Here is a 22,216-nt window from a genome sequence, read left to right as displayed (position 1 = left end):
TTTTTTCTCTAAAAAAGATTTGCACCCTCCCCCCTGGGGGGGGGGGGGTGATCTTAGTAGCTCAGTTGGTTGACTACCTGAACTTTCAGCTTGTTGGTGAGGGTTCGATTCCCCACGTTGTAATCCCCTTCCCCTACCCCCGAAGAAATTAGAAAAAAACATCCTTGATGGAAAGCTAGTAGTTGCAAGCAAACTGATCTTTACAAGTCATAATAGTATGATTTTCGACGAATTCTTAACCTCTTTCCTCTATTGGACTAATACCACCAAAAGAAATGTATGGTACTACAAAGACATACCACATTAAGAGTCTCTTTCTTCTTATTAAGAAACTGAATGGTGTTCAGGCACGATCTTATGTCACAGTCTGCAAAAAAAAAAAATTGAAATCAAGTTCAAGTTGCTGATTAACAGGAAAACATACTTGGCAAGATGTAACAATCCAAAGCACAAAAAGAAGGAACAATGCAGGATATTGAATAAATAAGCAATTACAGCAGCTGAGTAAAGATCCAATAAGAAGACTTCTCAATAATACAAAGAAACAAACAAATTGCAATTTCTAGCATTTCCCCCTCAAGAACAACAATTTATTTTTAAGATATGATATGATCAGTAAAGTAAGAATAACATCTGTAGAGAGAGAACCAAGATGATGCGTACAAAATGTACAGCAGTAACAAAGGCAAAGAAGGAATAGATAACTAACAGCAGAAACTTAGGTGTGCTAAAAATTACAAATCTCTTCAGCCTTGCTGCACATTCTTCCATACATCAAAAGATGTATTTAAGTATTTGGTATCAGCATGCGTTTCGCGTCTTCACATTTTCAAAGCACCTAAGAATTCTATCATAGAATTGGTGAGGCACAAGTTCCCCTAATCTTTGTTTTATCAAGTCCCATCAAATAAATCATCTCATAAGGGTGTTATAACCCACTGAAACACAAAAAATATAGAAAATAAAACAGGGCTCATTTACATTTCAGTTTGTTTTGATATAGGTTCTCTCCTTTTGGTATATGACTTGTATACGGGGTTTCCCTCAATAGTTAATAAAAGTATTTACCTTATTAAAAAAAGGGCAAAAAGACGTAACTGAAGAGACTCCCTTCTCATTGTCTTTACCAAACAAACTGCATGTTCCCTCCCCATCAAACTGGGGTTTATATCGAAGTATAATCGAGCAGAATCTGTGTGGATTTCAATCATTACTTATTCTACTAGTGACAGCTATAGTCACCCGTCATTACAGTTAGATGTAACTGCAGATCAAGGCACAATTCTCAACAATTTTAGTTCACAACTCAAATAATTTTATGTTCATGAACTCAAATAATTTTAGTTTCAGATGATTACACCACATCTCATCAGAGAAATTCAGATTTAATAAGTGATGTCTTCAACCAAAACGAAGGAATGGCACTCACCAGTATACTCTGCTAGAGCAGTAAGAGCGATGGAACTTGTCTTCACTCTTTCTCTGTTACATATGTATTTGAGCCTACAATTACGCATTAAAAATTAGGCTTTGTTAGACTTAGAAATATCTTGTGAAGATACTGGCTCTGCTAAATAAACACATTGTTCTATGATAAGTCTAAATCAAAGTAAGGTCCTAACAACTGAAAATTGGAACAAGATTCGTGCTTTTCCAATATGTGCATACTTCTTAAAACATAAAGGATTCAGGAGTACATGAAAGTGTCAATACTTTTTGAGTTATAACATGGAAACGTCAATCACCCCATTTGATCATATCCAAGAAATAAGAACACAAAACAAAAGTGAATGGGCAGAATGTGTTTGATGCTTTATCAGATTCTGTCAATCACCTTGTCAGTCAAGATACAACTTTCCAATAGCTTCCACGGGAAGAGTTATACAGGTCATTAATAATTTAATATAGCATGACTTTTGAGACATGTACACCAAATGGCAAATAGAGTTCTCGTTCGTCAATATGGTAGGCTAAGAAGCCATATGAAATATAGAACTCCCAAAATAAAATTTGTTAACTCGAAATGTTAGATAATAGCATACATATAGCAGAAAAACATTCTGATTTGCAATTTTGGATTTTAATTAGCCCCCTCAATCTGCGGTATCTTAAACTCCATTTGACTGAAACTTTGAAGTCCTTTTATAGGCCATAAAATTCAATGCGATGCAAATCCTTTTGTTTTTTTTTAAACTGGTAACTTTTTATATTCCTCAGCATTAAGGGCTATGCTGGCCACCTCCAAAAAAAAAAACTGTTACAACAAAAGGAAAAGACTAAAAAGAAATACTTACAGAGATCCTATGAAGTCCACTAATGTCTAAGCTTTGTGTAATGAAAATCTATACATTCAGATATTATCCTCAATTGTATCTGACTCAAAATCCTTGCCTTTTGCGACTGTACGACGAACAATCATTGAATTTTAATTATTTTATCCGGTCAACATGGCCAAATTATTAGGAGATTTTGTTACAAGTTACAAATCTCCCTAGGATTTGAAATCACTCAAATTGGTTGGAGTATTGCATTACTTAAATCTGAAAGATTATGCTTGGATGTTAATCCAGTAGGTTTTCCTTTCTACTCTACCAAGCAGTTAATCATACAGAAAATGGAAAACAGATTCCAGGGGATTAGTCGGATAATTTAGTAGTAAGTACCTGTTAACAACCCGACTTACAGTTGGTTGGACGAATATATGAACCCTGCAATTTCAACCACATAAATAAGTACTTTGTTAGTCATGTAATTAGATATAATATAGGTAATATATGAAAGTGTCCAACATATAGTGTTAACATTTCACTAAAAAGGGAATCTGGATCATACATAAATAGACTGCATCCAATACCAGAAAAAGTGAAAGGATCAATAAAAGGACTATAAAGTTACACCAGGAGAAGCGCTAATTGAGCGACATGTTGTTGGTCCTAGATGTGAAGCAAAGGAGTAAAGCGAAAAGGAAGAAAAGTAGCAATAACAATTTGATGATGGACATTAAAAGGTAAAACCCAAAAGCATTTAATGACAAGTTATTTATAGGGGTTGCATGGGACTTACAAGACAACACAGATACCTTGGGGCAGGAAACAATGAGTTGCATTAAGAAAATAACAAGTGAAGCACTATGCATGTCTAGAAACCTTTTGACCAAGAAGCATGTCTTGAAACCTATGACCTCGGCCACAGGAATCATGGTGGTGGAATTTGAAGGAGCAATAAGCTATTAAATCAAAACAGGAGTGGTGCAGTAACTTATCATCAACAGAAGATAGAAAGTTTTTGAATAGTATAACAAATAGAGGAGCTAAGCAGACTATTAATGGAACTCAAGGAACTAAGCAGACTATTGACGGACCAGAACTTAAGAAACCAGTACCAAAAGCTAGGATGCAGATAGGAAAAAAGAAATGTTCAAGTTATTGAAGAGAAGAGGAGTAAATACTTGAACCAAGTTAAGTGAACTAAAGACCTCCACTTAAGTGAACTAAAGATCTCCACAAGTTTAAGAGATAATGAGATCAAAGAGATGGAGAAGCTACTTCAATCAATTGCTTAACACAAATCATAAAGATAACTTGATAGATGTTCATACATCCACAACAGACAAAAACCTTAGCTGCACAAGTAAAATTAGGTATAGTGAAATAAAAGATACAACAAAGAATATGAATTAGAAAGACTATTCGGCAGATAATATCCCAATAGAAGTTTGGAAGCACCTTGAAGAGGTCGAAGTGGTATGGCTAACCAAACTATTCCATTTACTAAGTGAACAGATGCCAATATATAAGAATAAATGTGACATTCAAAGTTAGGCTAACTATTGTGGATGTACTAACTTAGTCATGCATGAAATTATGGGAAAGAGTGGTAGAATATAGACTTAAGGACATTACAAGGGTGACATAGAGCCAACTGATTTATGTCAGGTAGATCTACAACAAAGGCTATTAGTTTGTTAAGATGATCGACGGAAATTTCTAGGGAGATGAAGAAGAATCTCCCATTGATATTCATCTACCTAGAGAAGGCATACAATAAGTGGGTACGTGAAGTCCTTTGGATGCTTGGGAAGAAAGAGTTCACATCAAATATACAAATAACATAATAGGATATGTACGAGAGAGCGGTCACGCATGAGAAAACAGTGGACAGAGATACAACATGAGTTCTCTTTAACCATGGGCTTACACTAAGGATCAAGCTTGACCCATTCTATTTGCCCTAGTCATGGATGACCTCACCACTAGTATACAGGCCAGTGTTGTCAAAGACGCTCTTAAAGCACGCTTTAGCCCTAAAGCAAGGCCCAAAACATGTTGAGCACTTTGCCTCGCTTAATGTGCACTTCAGTGTTGTCATTAAGGTATAAGACAAACTTTTCCTTGTGAATGAGTGTTTCTTGAAGAGGAGACATTAAGCAATTGGTAATTCACTTTATGTAAAAAAACTACAATTTCTTTGTCCATATATTTGTTATTCATGCTTATATTTATTAGTCTTGGACTAAACATATATATATTTGTATTTTTTCTATTAAAGCCCACACTTCAACGCTTTGTGCTTACAGCCCCAACAGAACCAAAAACCAAAAAATGATGCATAGAACTAGAATAAGACAACTGAAGGTAGGCAAGCGAGTGCATAGCAATAAGAACCTTATCAAACTCAAAATCAAGTTCAAAGAATTCATGTGAAACCAGCAAAGTCATATAAAAGTGATTGTTTAGTCTACGGCTTTCTTCATGGACCTAGTATTTAGATCTCTAGATGCTAATCTATGCACTTCAATCTGCTGTCCTGCAAAATTTAAGCAATACTTACTTTGCTACCTGACGCAAAGGCCTTAAGGCAGGAGCATAAAGGTCATTACATATGCAAATAACCTGCAAATGAAACACACAAGTTGAGATTAGAGAACGCCATGACTATAGCCAAAGTTAATATACAAATGAACATTTTTAGACAAATTCACTCTTACAGGTCTTAGCAAAGATGTTTTTTGATGCCTCTTTTTAGATGACTTCTGCCCAGCATTTCCTCCCTCAGGTTCATTTTCTTTGCCTGCACGCAATTTTCTTTCAGCAGAAACCTGCATTGATAAAGCACACACTGTTATTCTATCAGAAAACATACATAGTTTCAAAAAAGAGGCCCAACCAAAGGCTGAAATTCACTTCATAATCACTGTGAATAACATATGGTGCCAGAGTACTCCATAGTACTGATATTATCGTTCTATCAAGTTCCAGTAGACCAAGTACCAAGTGGAAGTTTCTCCCATGGTATTTTAAGGATTTGTGAGTCTAAGCTGCATGAACTAATAAAGCAAAGCTAGGGCTAGAAAAAGGACAGCTCAACTCCCACTTTTGGGGTGACTAGTTGATTTATAAAGTTGAACATATATGTATCATTCAAGCTGCAAAATAGAAAGATAGCAACATATAGACTCCATTGAAAATTAATCAGCAGTAGGTACATAAGACCTTAAAATCAATCTATCAATGTCCAAATTAAAATTCTTAACAAATCTTAGTTTCTTTTTACTTCTAAATTTGAATATGAACAAGCAAGAGGGTTCAAGGAGCTGAAGATAGCTCAAATGACTCTTCAGGAGCCAGCAATATTACTTATCAATACAAAAGATTCACATACATTTTTCCTACAGCTATAATTTATTACCACTCCTACTGGGATTACTAAAATCACAAGTGTGAAACAAATCAAAAGCGAATACGTAAATTACCAATTTGAGGATGACCTCAACAGCTCCCTTTCCATCATTAAGAGCCCCATCTATTTCATCAATAACCTAGAACAGCAAAAGATGAACCATGGTTCAGAAGAAAAAGATTGTAGATTCCGCTGATAAATATTTGAAACCGAAAATCACAACTATATTCTGACAAAATATTTGGGCTTTAATCATCAGAGGGAGATTTAAAACCAAAAAAACAGAACTTAAACTGACCAAACATTTGGGCTTTGAATCAGCATTTACAGAGTTCATTTGAACCACATCATGTATTTTAGCTTCAATACTGGCGGATGATCGATCATCACTTGCATTAATCTGCAAAGGAAGCATTTCAATCAACAGATAAACAGACACCTATTACTCCATATTAATTTGATTCGAAGGATATTCAAGGTTGGTGGTAGGTATGAAGGCATTTTGAGTTTGTGTAGCTCATATTTAAGCAGGGAAATCAAGTTTTGCCATAACTTATCCATGAAACTTGAGAGAAGTCAAGCATACACTAGAATGCAGGCACAGAGCAGAGTGTCCATCTGTTTCAGGCTTCTAATATGTAGGCCGAGTTGCATCGCAAATTTGTTTTTTCATCTGAACTGATTTTAAAGAATATACAATTCACGAAAAAGTTTTTATTTAAATTAAGAGACAAACTACTAGCACCCGGAGATTTAGAGATATGTAGAATTTAAGTGTGGAGTCAAGTACACTTGTTATTCTAGCACATACTAAAGAGTAGAATAAGTTAATAACCTTTTCAGATCCTTCATGGTAACAAAAATAATTCATAAATGTGACTGGCAATGAGCTAACACTCTCTCACCAGACCTCGTTGACAATGATTGCGATAATAAGATATAAAGGAGATAAAAGTTTAAATGAACAACTATATGGGACTGTTGGGAATGAGTGGGTTACAAGACCTCAACCACTCGATACCCACAATGCTGAGCAGCAACATGTGCAAGTGTTGTTTTCCCAAGCCCAGGAGGACCGCAAAGCAAAAGAATCTGCAAGCAATTGGGTTCTCACAATTTAGTAAAATTAGAATAAAAATGAGTAAGAAACAAGGAACTAAAAATAGAGGACAAGCAGGCGACAAGTATAATACTAACAGAATTTCCATATGTGCAATATGTACTATAGAAAATTGGGGAGAATAGTAGCTAACAGAATATAATGGGGATATGACCATAGATGCAATATTATGGAAGTACATGATGAGAGATCATCGGACATCTGGACCATTAATCTAATCCCAACAAAACCAATCCTTGCATTACTAAAACCATCATAACTTGTCTTCACACCAAACAACCACTAAGGGTTTTACAATCCTTGGTTTCACTGTTTGTTGACTTCATCTTATAGTTGTGTATAGTAGATACAGACCAGATTGTAGATTTGATAGGAAGTTTGTAATTGACACTTTTTGGTGGTGGCCAGCATGCCCTTAATGCTGAAGAATACAACCTTACCAGTTTCAAAAAAAAAAAAAAAAAAAAATTGTGTCCGGACCAGCATGCGCCCACCTCGACTAATTCCATAGGATACCTGCCACCTCCCACCGGCAATAGGTACCAAGTAACTCTGTCCACCAAGGTTAGGACAAATAGAAAGAATCACCAAGTATTTTTGTCTCCGTTGCCTGAGACATCATGGCTCTTAGCCACTTCATTGACCACTAGGCCACACCCTTGGATGCTAATATTTGAGAAGATGAATATGTATTTCAAAAGAAGAGAGGTAAACAGTACCTACAATAATATTGTGCAAAATGAAAAAAAAAAAGAGAAGATCAGAATCAACTCTTTGATCATGTGCTTATATAAAAAATCAGAGCAAGGCAACCGATAAAGCACACAAACTATAAGATTGACAAGGGAGGGATAGCCTAGAAAAGGTCATCCACCTACAACTACAAGGTTAGGGATTCGAACACCAACAAAGAAAGTGGAAAAGGGCCAGTGTGACTGACCTTCTGTTCTGGAGGACCACTTTTTCTGTGCTTCTTGTCCCATAGGTCCTTAATTCTCTCCGAATCACTATTCTCTGGATGCAAATCATTATGAGCTTTCTCATTGTCTATTCTGGGTCCTCTGCTATTTCCAAAAGAACTCTTGGAAGAACGTCTTGGATGTTGGACAGCCAATGAATGCCGTTTTAGAGAAGACAAGACGTCATCTGTGGTACTCTTAATTTCAACTCCAAAAACACAGGAATCCCATTGCTTCAACCACATTAGTACCTACAGGAGAGTGACCAGAAAGTCAAGACCCCAACTCAGAATATCTCTACGAAAACACCTAAAAAGATTAGATAGGTGAGAAATACCTTAAATTTTTAAATGAAATATACTACATAGAAACCATGTGCTTTGGACTGTTTTTCTTGAGCCGAGGGTCTATTAGAAACAGTCTCTCTACCTTTGAGTTAGGGGTACAGTCTGCGTTTACTCAACCCTCACCAAACTCCACTTTGTGGGACTATACCAGGTATGTTGTTTGTTGTACTAAATAGAAACCATTATAAGAATAAATAAATTGCTAATATATGCAGTACCTGACGATTTGTTTGCTCATCACTGAGGAGCTCTGTAAACGAACTAGGGGCATATTTATCCACCCAAAGTTTCTCATTCACCACAGCTCCTATTGGAAGATTTGCTTCACTTAGATCTTCAGAACTAGCTTCCAGGGCCTTCAAGACAAAGGAGGAAAGCTTTCAAGGAGGAACAAAGAACTTATACATAAAAAGTAAAAAGCACATACAAAATTGTTGGAAACTTTAGCTACAAGGTTAATGCTTCATTTCACATATCTCTAATTCATCCAAAGGAAAATTGGGAGGGGAGTTGGGGTACAGAGACAACCCGTGAACCATCAAACATATTATCCCTCCTATTAAGAAAAAGGGCTAGGGGAACTAAGATATTTTCTTCAAATGCCAAGTTGAGATGAATTCTCAAAAAAAAAAAAAACCAAGTTGAGATGAAATGAGGAAGTACTATTAGTATATTTAGTACACTAACGAAAGAAAGAAGGAAAGCAATGCAGGACTTCAAAGAGAACTATAATTGACAGGATCGGACAAATATCTACTTTGCATCTTCTTAAAAGGAGTTTATAGTAGCAAATTGTTTTCCTCCATTTAATATGCAAGACAATTCAGAACTGTTGTGGTATTTTCAGAGATTTAGGAAACCTTATTCAATAACTCAACTCTTATGAACTGATCGGGTTCCTTTTCCATTTCATAACTACTCGTTATTACTTATTCTATTGAGAAGTATGAATTCATTGTTCTCTAATCATGGACCTGAGAGGAATCTGTAAAGGTCAAAGAGAGTTTCAAATTATTTTCTCCTCTCATCTTTCTTCTGTTTCAATTTGACAGGATCACTCAGAGTAAATTTAGCTATATATTCAACTGTGGAAGGCCAGTTGTGTTAACTGGACCTCAGCTTTGTAAATTTTCTCCACTTTGGTGATTAATTCAAGTTCAATTACCAAAAATATTTAGTTATAAATTGGAGAAGAATTGAGGCATAGTTGATAAATTGATTAAATGATTGATTGATAGAATGATAGCGGAGCAGGGATAGCAAAATAGAAACCGCACCTTTGTGAATTGGTCGTGTTCCACTCTTTGCATTAGGGCCCTGACAGGTTCCTGAATAAGACCTGGATAACATTTGCACTCTCTTAGTTATTCAGTGATTTGGAGATCCAAGTAAACAAAAGAGGGAAAAAACAGCACAGAGTATGCCAATAAGATGTAGAGGATGGCTTATTACACAGAGAACAAAAATGATTTGGAGTAGTACTTTCACATTCATAAGCTTTTACAGTAGGTACTGAAATGCTTGATCAACTCCAGTATTTGCAATCATCTAATTACACAAGGACAAATATGAAGGAACCATATAAAAAGCTAAAAGTACGTAAAAGTAAGCACAAAGGGAGTATGTGAATGAAAATCAATCGACACTTTATAAAGATATGGCCTGTAGGCCTTCCTCAACCCCAAAATCTTAACTCATGAGGGAGGATTGTCAAAGTTCATATAAGTAGACCATCAATCCATTGCTCAACCAATGGGGAACTCTAACCCACTCTAACACCCCTTTCACACCCAAGCCAAACTGGAGCAGTCAAGAGCCCAAACAAGGATGAACTTGGTTTTGATACCATGTAAGAAATGGCATTTGGGCATAACTCAACCCAAAAAAGCTAGTTCATGAGGGGGATTGCCAAATTCCATTCCCAACCAAAATGGGACTCGAACACACTTCAATTCCCTTTTCTTCTCATAAAAATTCTAACCATAGTCAAATTCACTTATCCACACATTCTTTTGTGTTTGGCACTTACTCCTTCACAAACCTACAGCAGAAACTTCAACCCAATATCTATGCCTTTAACCATTACACTAAGACTCAGACTTCCAACAATCACGACACAAAGTGCATAGCTCATCACACATACTAAATTATACGTGCATCTAATCCATTGGGGAAAAAATTGACTTGGCATATGCACTTGACATGATATAAAGAAAAATGCCACATTTTTAGATAACAATAGAAATTGAACTCACCAGTAGAATATCCCTTAACCTCTAGCTTCTTAACCCTTTCATCTTCAACTCTGCATATCTTAGCATAAACCCTCTCACCGTCCAAACCAGTCACCGGTGTACAATCCCCATCAATCTCCAAAGCATACTTAGCTAAAATCTTCTCTTCCGGTTCCTGTTCCAGTTCCAGTTCCTGCTCAACCACCATAGGTTCCTCCTCCTCAGGCTGCTTGGGAGGCGAATACCTAAGCCAATCCTCATCATTATCCTCAACTCTACTCCTCTTCTCCTCAGTGATGACTACTGCATTTCTATCATCCGACGACAACTCCGGATCATCGGGCAGGAATCGTTTCCTACTGTTGATCGGAAGTTGGGGCTTCGGTAGTGAAGGTTTCAGGGGAAGTGAGAGAGTTGGTTTCGGGTCGGGTTGAGATGCAATTTGTTCGGATCCGGGTGGTGATGGAGGTTGTTGAAGAAAATCGTCTTCAAACTCGAGGTCATCTTCTTCTTCATCAGGATAAGTAGCGTTGGCTTCGAGCCATTCGAGCTCTGCTGCATCTGGAAACTCCATATCCATTGCTTCTCCGATCTCTCTCTCTCCCTTTCTCTCTCTAAAGTGTTCTTTGCTATATTTTTGGCGGGAAATGGGAAGGTGAAAGGGGCGGCAAAGAAGAATGTGAATTTCCATAATTACCCTTCTACAAACATGCAACTTTTGTAATTTCTTTCTAGGGGTAAATAACAATTTTAGTCCTTGTATTATTTATATTTAATTGAAATGTATGATATTGATCCTTCAAATTAACAAAAGTTAAATATTTAACAGAATGATTATTTAAGACAATAAATTATGATGCTATGTCGGGGAAATGTGATGAGACAAGATATGACGTAGCTTCAAATTATCGAAGATATGATTCTAGATATGAGGGTATGGAGAACTCGTATTAGGGTAGAATGGTAAAAGATAATGTAGTATCATTTTGCTTAGGGTGGTTGGTGTTTGTGACAACACTGGTTGTGCTATTATGGTTCCCTTTTTTTTATCATGGTTTATTATTACTATTCGTTAATAATAATCTACTCTAGTATGTTGTTTATGAAATTTCGATTGTCACATGATTTTATTGTTGATTTGGCTACTTTTATGCTTTATTTTTGTTTCAATTTTCTCTTCATTGTCTTCTTCTTTACACAGAAGTTTGTTACACTTGAGTCGAGGGTCTTTCGAAAACAGTCTCTCTTCCTTTATAAGGTGGTAATAATTTTTACGTACATTCTATATACGGCAGACCTCACATATGTAATTTCATTGAATATAATTATTGCTATTTTAATTCTACCAAAATAACAGCTTTTCTGACGATGCCCCATTGTGAGGTTTTCCGTGACGTTGGGTTCATTTCTCATGCCTAATGACATGTTAAAGGCCCAATAACGATGTTGCTATAAGAGGTTTTTCGAGATGTCGAGTGCGATTCTAAAGCCAAGTAAGATGTCAAGGGGCATATGGGTCTATGTAGGCAGCACGGGCGTTCCACGTCCAGGGCTAGGCGGCATTAGCTAAGGCATGCGTCCATCAGACAAACGACGTCGGCTAACGGCAGGCTGCATCAGCCAAGGCTTACACGGATGTGGCATGTGCGCATCGATCGTGGAGGTCTTGTTTGCTATATCTAAAGATGAGCATAACTTTTCACTTTTTCACTTTTTGATGATGTTTTCTCAATTGTACATCCATATAAAATGATTTATTAAGAATTATAATTTTTTTATTTAAATTTGTTTGTCTGATTTTAACTTGAAATGAATTTTTTTTTAAAAAAACTTTGAATTTTATGGTTTTAAAAGTAAAAGTATATTTAATTGTATCAAATGCTACGTCGAAAGTTAAAATTAAAGAACTGTCAAAAATGAAAATAAACATTTAAAAAAAATGGACCTAAAAAACAAAGTAGTTAGGCCAAATAAATTAAAACGAAATGGACATAAAAGAAATACTTAGAATATAATTGTCAGTCAATCGACATAAATAGTTTAGAACTACTGGCTCCTTACCAACATAATTATTTTTGAAAATTGAAATAGTTATTTGATAAAAAAATATAATTTGAAGCCACGTCAATAAAATGTATTGTATTGGAATGACTATATTGGGAGGGGGAGGGAGGGTCCAAAAGTTAATCGCATTTAATATTTATATCAATTTAATAAATACATGACATGATTTTATGTATATTAATTATGTCTCGAGTAAAATGTAGGATTTATTTGAAGGAAATTAAATAAGAAAAAAAGAAGAGGAAAATTCAATTTATGATTTTAGGCAAAATTGAAATAATTTTTTTTTAAAGAAACAGAAAAGAAGAAAGAGCAAAGAATCAAAGTCCTAAATTAAATCATTTACAAATAAGGAAAATTAAGAATAATTATTTTAATATATTTTTAATAATTGATTAAGAAGCATGCGGAGTTAAGTTAAAACAAAGTAATTAGGCCAAATAAATTAAAACGAAATGGACATGTAAGAAACACTTAGAATATAATTGTTAGTCAATCGACATAAATAGTTTAGAACTACTAGCTCCTTACCAACATAATTATTTTTGAAATTTTAAAATAGTTGTCTGATGAAAAAATATATTTTGAAGTCACGTCAATAAAATGTATTGTATTGGAATGACTATATTGGGAGGGGGGGGGGGGAGCAGGGTCCAAAAGTTTACGCATTTAATATTTATATCAATTTAATAAATATATGACATGGTATTTAATGTATATTAATTATGTCTCAAGTAAAATGTAGGATTTATTTGAAGGAAATTAAATAAGAAAAAAAGAAGAGGAAAATTCAATTTATGATTTTAGGCAAAATTGAAATAATTTTTTTTAAAAGGAACAGAAAAGAAGAAAGAGTAAAGAATCAAAGTCCTAAATTAAATCATTTACAAATAAGAAAAATTAAGAATAATTATTTTAATATATTTTTAATAAATGATTCAGAAGTATGAGGACTGAGGAGTTAAGTTAAAACAAAGTAATTAGGCCAAATAAATTAAAACGAAACGGACATATAAGAAACACTTGGAATATAATTGCCAGTCAATCGACATAAATAGTTTAGAACTACTAGCTCCTTACCAACATAATTATTTTTGAAAATTAAAAACAGTTGTCTGATGAAAAATATAATTTGAAGTCATGTCAATAAAATGTATTGTATTGGAATGACTATATTGGGAGGGGGGTCCAAAAGTTTATCGCATTTAATATTTATATCAATTTAATAAATATATGACATGGTTTTATGTATATTAATTATGTCTCAAGTAAAATTTGGGATTTATTTGAATGAAATTAAATAAGAAAAAAAAAAGAGGAAAATTCAATTTATGATTTTAGGCAAAATTGAAATAATTTTTTTTTAAGAAAAAGGAATAGAAAAGAAGAAAGAGCAAAGAATCAAAGTCCTAAATTAAATATTTACAAATAAGGAAAATTAAGAATAATTATTTTAATATATTTTTAATAAATGATTGAGAATCATGAGGAGTTAAGTTAAAACAAAGTAATTAGGCCAAATAAATTAAAATGAAACGGACATATAAGAAACACTTAGAATATAATTGTCAGTCAATCAACATAAATAGTTTAGAATCACTAGCTCCGTACCAACATAATTATTTTTGAAAAAAATAATAGTTGTTTGATGAAAAAAAAATTGAAGCCACGTCAATAAAATGTATCGTATTGGAATGACTATATTGGGAGGGGGGGGGAGTAAAAGTTTATCGCATTTAATATTTATATCAATTTAATAAATATATGACATGATTTTATGTATATTAATTATGTCTCAAGTAAAATGTAGGATTTATTTGAAGGAAATTAAATAAGAAAAAAAGAAGAGGAAAATTCAATTTATGATTTTAGGCAAAATTGAAATAATTTTTTTTTAAAAAAAGGAACAGAAAAGAAGAAAGGGCAAAGAATCAAAGTCCTAAATTAAAGTCATTTTACAAATAAGGAAAAATAGGAATAATTATTTTAATTTATTTTTAGTAAGTGATTAAGAAGTATGAGGAGTTAAGTTAAAAGGCAAGCACATAGCATCATCTCAAGTTACTTTATTTCATATAATTTAATTTAACATAACTTATATACTTATAAGGTTTCTGATTTAGTAATTGTAATGAAAGTTAATATAGAATTTAATGGTTATTTTTTGTGTTTCATGTTGTAATAATGTAACTAAATTAATATTTTGAATTTTTTTTTTGAGCAATAGTTTAGTGTTTCACTAATTGCAATGGGAGAAAGGGCGAACACAACAAGAAATTTGGCAAAAGAATACAAAATAACACGACGGTTACAGTCAAACGATGGTTTTCTAGCAAGCAAAAGCATGTGAAATGACTATCACTATTCTCGTGAAACAAACATGTTGACAGAGAGAAGTTTAAATACCCCTCTCGTAGAATAACAAAAGCTCAAGCTCAAAACACTATCCAGAACCTATCAGTTTCTCAATCCCAAAAAATTCAAAAAATGCCTAATGATATCATCCTTAACATTCTTCTAAGACTTCCTATCAAATCGCTTTTACGATTCAAATGCGTTTGCAAATCATGGCGCTCTTTAATTGAAGATCCTCAATTCATTAAGCATCACTATGATATGTCTAAAAGTGATGTGAATCGTCATAAAATATTTCTAACAGGAGGTATATGTGACAACATGGACAACTATTTCTACTCTGTAGATGCTCCACTTCAATATGATTCTGTTGTCTCTGTTCTCGAGACTCCGATACCTGGAATCAATACCTTAAGTAGAGTAAGTTTTATTAGTTCTTCCAGTAATGGTATAATTCTTATAGTTTTTCCTTATGATTTAATCATTTTGTCGAACCCAGCCACCGGAGAATCAAGAAAAATTCCTAGCCCAATTCCTAAAAAGAAAAAGTTAGAGAGAAGACAATTTCCTGCTATTTATGGTTTTGGATATGTTTCATCTATCGATGATTATAAAATAGTTAGGGTAGGGGGAAAAGATAACTCACATGGACATTTTGAGATCGAATTGTTTTCGACGAAAAGTAACGCTTGGAAATTGCTTGGCAAGTTTCCTCCAAACAGCTTTTACTTCGAAGGGGGCATTGTTACCATCGATGGTATCGTTTATATGATAGAGATGGCGGATTTATCTAGAAATATTAATAGATCTACTATATTAAGTTTTTGCTTGGAAAACGAACAATTTCAGGATGTTTTGTTTCCAGATCAAATTCAAAAGTTCCAAGATCCTATTTTGTATGTTTTAGGAGAAAATATTTGTTTGACTAGGATGCACGATCTAGCTAGACGAGATTTTGAAGTTTGGCATATGATAAAAGATGGATCAATGAACAACATATGGAGTAAGATCTTGACGATTCCATCGATGCATTGTGGACGTTGCTTGAGGCCCGTGAGTTTAATGAAAATTAATGGATACATAATGCTTCTGAAGCATAAGGGTGATTTCGAGGTCTATAACTCAAATGGAGAGCAAATCGAAATAGTTGAAGTTCCTGGGCTTGAGTCATCACTTTTCTTCAATTGTATTGTACCGTATGTAGAAAGTTTGTTTACTCCTAAACGGAAACGGATTTAAGATTTCAAGAAAATGGATGTAATGCAAGGAGAGACATTAGAGATGGGCATGGTCTAATTAACTTTTGTCTTTACTTTATCTTTTGTATTGACATGATCAAATCATCTTGTACTATTTTAATTTTCTTTTTTCGTTGATGTTTCTCTAAATTAAATTTGACAACTCTTGATGCAGATATATAAAAATATACTTTTCAATTTTCGCATGTTAGAATGGTCAAAATTACTAGGTTTCAGGGCATAGTCTGATGGAGTAGATGCTTCGATTTTGAGTTGTTTATTTAATAAAGAAGTGAATTCATTACACAAATTTCAATTTGACAATTGAAAAAAAAAAATTAAAAAATTTAAAGGACCTAACATAATCTTTTTTTTTTACACATTTGTGAACATGGGTTAAATTAATTGTCATAACGTGTGTGAGCATATACTTGTTTTTACTCATATAATAAAGTATGAGAGGGCGGACCAGATCATATTTGCCCAAATTTAGCTGAAAATTTTAGAAATAATAATAGTTTGAGGCCTTATTATCAAACATAGTTTACTTGATTACAATTCATAGATATTATTTTGAAGTTATATATATACAAAAAATTTAATTAAAGATTTTGTATTTTTATTTTATGAATGTGCTTTTTATTTTTATTTCTTACAGAAAACACTTGACCCTCACGAGTCTTGCACGGTGCAAAATAGAATTAATATGCCAGTTAATTCTAATATTTATGACTTAATTAGACACCCGATACTACGAGGGCAATCTTGTCATTTCATGTGCTTCACAAGGATAATGATCATCGTTTCACGAGTTTTGATTTAATTCTAATATTTATGACTTAATTAGACAGCCTCAAAATCACCCTCATGCTTCAAAAACATTATGCATCCATTAATTTTCATTAAACTCACTGGCCTCGAGCAACATCCGCAAAGCATCGATGAAATCGTCAAGATCTTACTCCATGTGTTGTTCATTGATCCATCTTTTTTTATATTCCAAACTTCAAAATTTTGACTTGCTAAATCGCGTATCCTAGTCAAACAAAGATTTTCTCCTAAAATATACAAAATTGGATCTGGGAACTTTTGAATCTGATCTGGAAACAATATGTCCTGAAATTATTCCTTTTCCAAGCAAAAACTTAATATAGTAAATTCATTCATACTTCTAGATAAATTCGTCATCACTATTATATAATTGATACCTTTTGTGGTAACAATGTCTCCTTCGAAGAAAAAGTTATATGAAGAAAAATTGCCAATCAATTTCCACGAGTTACTTTTCGTTGAAAACAGATCGATCTCAAAAAGACCAATTGAGTTATGTTTTTTCCCTACTCTAACTATTTTATAATTCTTGATAGATGAAACATAGCCCAAACCATAAATAGTAGGAAATCATTTTCTCTCCAACTTTTTCTTTTTATGTATTAAGCTAGGATTTTTTTTCTTGATTGTCTGACGATTGGGTTCCACAAAATGATTAACTCATAAGAAAAAACTATAAAAATTATATCATCACCGGCAGAACTAATAAAATTTACTCTACTTAAATGATTGATTCCTCGTATCGGTGGCTTAAGAAGAGAGGCAACAAAATCATATTGAAGTGTAGCGTCTATAGAGTAGAAATAGTCATCCATGTTGTCACATAGACCATCAGTCATAAAGATTTTATGATGATTCACATCACTTTTAGAAATACCATAGTGATGCTTGATGAATTAGGGATCTTCAATTAAAGAATGCCATGATTTGCAAATGCATTTGAATCGTAAAAGTGATTTGACATGAAGCCTTAAAAGAATATCATTAGGCATTTTGAAGATCTTTGGATTGAGAAATTGATTGGATGTGGGTAGTGTTTTGAGTTTGAGTTTTTCTTATTCTATAAGAGGGAGTATCTAAGCTCTTCTCTATCAACATATTTGCTTCATCACGAGGACAATCTTGTCATTTCATGTGCTTCACGAGGATAATATCCTATCCTCGTGAATTACACGTGCAATATACGTATATATATAATTCGACATACATGTATATTGCACATGTAATGCACATGTCGACATATACGTATATTGCACATGTAATTCACGAGGATGATCAGTATCCTCGTGAAGCACATGAAATGACAAGATTACCTTAGTGATGGAGCAAATATGTTGACAGAGAAGAGCTTAGATACTCCCTCTTATAGAATAAGATTAACTCAAACTCAAAATACTACCCAAAACCAAGCAATTGCTTAATCCAAAGATCTTCAAAATGCCTAATGATAATACCATTAATATTCTTCTAAGACTTCCAGTCTAATCGCTTTTACAATTCACGTTTGTAAAATCATGACGCTCATTAATTGAAGATCCTCAATTCATCAAGCATCACCAAGAAGTAATGTAAATCGTCATAAATTTTTTATGACTGGTGGTCTATTTGATAACAGGGACGACTATTTCTACTATATAAACGCTACATTTCAATATGATTCTGTTGCCTCTCTTCTTGAGCCTCCGATACCAGGAATTAGAGCCGTCAAAACGAGTTTAGCCCATGGGGCCAATCCGATCCAACCCGTTATTGGGGTTGGGTTGGGATAAAATTATTCAAGCCCATTTAAAATTTAGGGTTTATAAGTCCGACCCATATAATCCCTTTACCCTTGAGGCTTGATGGGGGCCGAGTCGGGGTCGGCCAAAACTTTTTATCTAAGGGTAACTTACAATAATCTCACTAGTTTATAGTCTAATTACTTAAATACACCATATGTTTTTAATATTATGAATCTTACCAGATTTTGGTACGTCCAGATACATGTATCTCGGAATATATGGACTCAAAATTAGGTTAATTTGTTCTAGATACACTCTATCGAAGTAGATTCGCATGTATCCAGGATACATAGACAAATCTCGCGCCCTCGCTTCCCTCCCATCTTACTTGTCACTCTCTTATCTCGCTCGTGTATATGGTATGCGAGATACATGCTAATTACACTAGATTTTTTTATAGTGTTATTGAAACAACACCATTGTCATGTTAAATTTGATTTGAAAATCTTCTCATTTTCTTGATGTTATAGAATTATAAGTTTGAAAGAAAAAAAAAAGGGCTAGCCCGCCCTAACCCTAGGCCCTTTTGGGGTTGGGTTGGGTTGAGCATTTTCAGTCCCTTACAAATGAAGGGTCGGCCCGCCCTAGCCCTTCAAATTCCTTGGCCGCGAGCTTGGGCCCGATGGGGCTGGTCCAGCCCTACCAAGAGTCAATCATTTAAATAAAATAAGTTTTATTAGTTCTTCCGGTAATGGTATAATTCTTATAGTTTTTCCTTATGATTTAATCATTTTGTGGAACCCGACCATCAGAGAATCAAAAAAAAATCCTAGCTCAATCCCTTAAAAGAAAAAAGTCAAAGAGAAAATGATTTCATACTATTCAAGAAGTATTGTTTTACAAATCAGATTCAAAGTTATGGTTTATTGAATTGTAAACCATAAATTCAATTCCATATCTTAACAACACCTAGTCTCCATTTTTGGATCCAACAAAGTTCATAATAATTTGTATAGTTTATTAATTCAACCATAATCTTACTCCATGATGCATTCTTTTCCAAATATCAAACTTCAAAATATAAAACTGAGTTTTCGCGCAACTTAGTCAAACAAAGATTTTCTCCTACAACATACAGTTGTGGATCGTCCCCAAATTTAATTCTATCTAGAAATAACAATGTCTAAGGATTTAAAAAAAAATTAGACTAAGGATTTTTTTTTGATTCTCTAGTAGTTGGATTCCATAAAATAACTTCATCATAAAGGGAAATTCATGTATACTTTACTTGGATCTGTTTTTATGCTATTAGCTATTCTGTTGATTCTTCTCCAAACAAGAACAACCGATTTACAAATCTCATTAACCACAAAATTTAGTGAGCGGCACCAAATCTTTCTATGGAAAGTATTATGCCATTGCAAGAAATTATACATACCCTACTAAATTGATCATAGTTGATTTCAGGGATTACCTCAACAAGAGAAACAACGGAATCATGTTGAAGTGGAGCGTCTACGGAGGAGTAGTAGTAATGATCATCCTTCTTACAAAACAAAGACACCAAGAATTTTCGTCTATTTATATCACTTTTGCATAGATCGTGGCAAAGATTGATGAATTGGCCATCTTCAATTGAAGAACACCCTGATTTGCAAACGCGTTTGAACCTTATAAGCGATTTCACAGGAAGTTTTAGTAGTACATCAGTGATGATATCAAGGGGAATGGTATTGTTTTATGCATTTTGATATGTATTGCGGCTGCTTGTTGCTAGGACTAGGGTTTTATATAAGATGGGGAAAAACAACTAGGGTTAGGGTTTAATATAAGATGGGCCATCAATTTTTGGACCATATTGACATCCCATGTTGTGCCCAAACTAAGCCCAAATTTCATAAACAACAATAATTTGAGGCCTAATTATCAAACATAACAATAGTTTGACTAATTACAATTCATAGCTATTATTTTAGAGTGATATATGTTCGCTCTATATTTGGTGTATCTATTCACCCAATCTCGTTATATTTACATATAAAATTTCACTAAATACATTGTGATTTGTTCGCTTGACCTAGTTATATCCACACATACATAAACTAGAAATACAAACAAAAGAACAAATGAGTGTATACAAGGATAAATACACTCAACAAAAAAATGCATACAATAAACAACATTTACAAAAAGAATAGATATATGTATCAAGAAGTTTACTTATAATACCTAAATTAAGTATTATAATAGAAGGAAGTAAGAAAGTGAGGGGAAAACCAAATTATACTGAAAAACAATGAAGAAATTGAAATAATTCATACTAGAAATTTATAGAATATATTTTGGTTGGGTTTTGTCACACTTAAATTTATAGGCATGGTTTATAGAATATATTACACTAGTATATAGTTTATAATAAAGAAGACATTTGTGTATATAGTTTATAGAAACTATTCTAATATCATATATCTAATATAAATGCCAAAAATCTCATAACTCAATTTCTTCCCTCAAATGTATATAGACAAAATAAGAAAAACTAAAGAGAATCACACAAAATAGCAAGCTGAAACTATGAAGAAGAAAATAACTTGACATACACAAAAGATTACAACTTTATACCTTTTAAATTAATAACAAAATAAAAACATCATACCTGAAAATTCACCCACCCAATAACATCATATATAATCATTGGAATTGAAACAAAATTTGATTCCGGACTTGATGAATTTTTGGCGGTATCCTGATAATTTGTCAGAGTCATGCCCGCGCAGGCATACACATTCTTAGTTGGTAGGGTGGTGTGCATTGAAGTAGCTCAGTGCATTACACACATTTTTATCCCTACATTATGTTGTTCGAAACCTCTCTAAATGTAATTCAGATTCTCTGGTTTAATGTAAGTTGGTAAATGGAAATTAGATTGGTTACCGTAAATCTTTCTTTTTTCTAAGGAGATGTTAATGCACATCCCTTTAGCTCATGCAGATTTTCCTATGGAGATGTTAATATAGATTTGTATATTTATATTAATTTTTATATAATTTTTAAATATAGAAATTTTGTTTCAAAAGCTAGTAGCCTAGTATTTCCAAATTCACGGTCTAATTAAGTTTAAAAATTTGAATCTCGAAATTATAAGTGTGCTACATAAATTGAAAAAGGAAAAATAATAAATTTAACTGAAACCTTAGTTTGGATATATATATAAATATAAAATAATATTTTAAATGAGTTTCTACTAAAAGAATTAGAAAAGAAGGTTATATGCAATTACATTTCTCCATTTCCTCTAAGTAGGTCATCCGGAGGTTTGAAAAAATAATTCATAAGGGGTTAATTTTTTCATAGTTTCATAAGTGAATTTGGAGATTTGAAACTTTTAATTAGAATTTTCACACATTTTCTATTAAAATAAAAGAAATTTAATATACATACATTGAAATAAAAAAGTAGCAACACATTTTATATACCTTTATTTTCTTTTAAAAAAAAGGAAATTACAAGTGTACAAATTAAAGAAATAACATTCATATATACCAACAACTTTCCTTTAATTTATTTTTGCATGCATGCAAAATTATATTATCCCTGTTTCTCTCATCTCCATTCTTCTCATCTTTTCCCCTTCTTCTCTCTTTCTCTCTAGAATCCTCCCCCCCCCC

General features: G+C 33.4%; 2 protein-coding genes across 2 annotated transcripts in view; one reads left to right on the top strand and one right to left on the bottom strand.

Annotated features, from left to right (window-relative positions):
- Nucleotides 1-10,994, bottom strand: part of LOC102583470 (chromosome transmission fidelity protein 18 homolog) — a 16,005-nt gene extending 5,011 nt beyond the window's left edge. Inside the window, exons 1-12 of the mRNA XM_006360283.2 lie at nucleotides 10,361-10,994; nucleotides 9,383-9,444; nucleotides 8,324-8,461; nucleotides 7,740-8,009; nucleotides 6,685-6,771; nucleotides 5,978-6,079; nucleotides 5,753-5,818; nucleotides 4,988-5,098; nucleotides 4,831-4,892; nucleotides 2,664-2,708; nucleotides 1,430-1,503; nucleotides 300-367 (exon numbers count right to left, since the gene is read on the bottom strand). Coding sequence (XP_006360345.1) covers nucleotides 300-367; nucleotides 1,430-1,503; nucleotides 2,664-2,708; nucleotides 4,831-4,892; nucleotides 4,988-5,098; nucleotides 5,753-5,818; nucleotides 5,978-6,079; nucleotides 6,685-6,771; nucleotides 7,740-8,009; nucleotides 8,324-8,461; nucleotides 9,383-9,444; nucleotides 10,361-10,919 — 1,644 coding nt within the window. The 5' untranslated portion in view covers nucleotides 10,920-10,994. The remainder of the gene's footprint in view (nucleotides 1-299; nucleotides 368-1,429; nucleotides 1,504-2,663; nucleotides 2,709-4,830; nucleotides 4,893-4,987; nucleotides 5,099-5,752; nucleotides 5,819-5,977; nucleotides 6,080-6,684; nucleotides 6,772-7,739; nucleotides 8,010-8,323; nucleotides 8,462-9,382; nucleotides 9,445-10,360) is intronic.
- A 3,896-nt stretch (nucleotides 10,995-14,890) lies between these two features.
- Nucleotides 14,891-15,997, top strand: LOC107063199 (F-box/kelch-repeat protein At3g06240-like). The gene has a single exon (XM_015314773.1). It carries the CDS (start codon nucleotides 14,891-14,893, stop codon nucleotides 15,995-15,997), a length of 1,107 nt encoding a protein of 368 aa, XP_015170259.1.
- Nucleotides 15,998-22,216: the final 6,219 nt, after the last annotated feature.

This window comes from Solanum tuberosum, unplaced genomic scaffold, assembly GCF_000226075.1.
Source record: "Solanum tuberosum cultivar DM 1-3 516 R44 unplaced genomic scaffold, SolTub_3.0 scf00319, whole genome shotgun sequence".
NCBI classification, from domain to species: domain Eukaryota; kingdom Viridiplantae; phylum Streptophyta; class Magnoliopsida; order Solanales; family Solanaceae; genus Solanum; species Solanum tuberosum.
Note: the sequence above shows the minus strand (reverse complement) of the source record. Positions and strands in the feature narration are given on the sequence as shown.

Bases quoted from the DNA above. Each gene is read 5' to 3' on its own strand.
- LOC107063199 (XM_015314773.1), top strand. From the start codon at position 14,891: ATGCCTAATGATATCATCCTTAACATTCTTCTAAGACTTCCTATCAAA.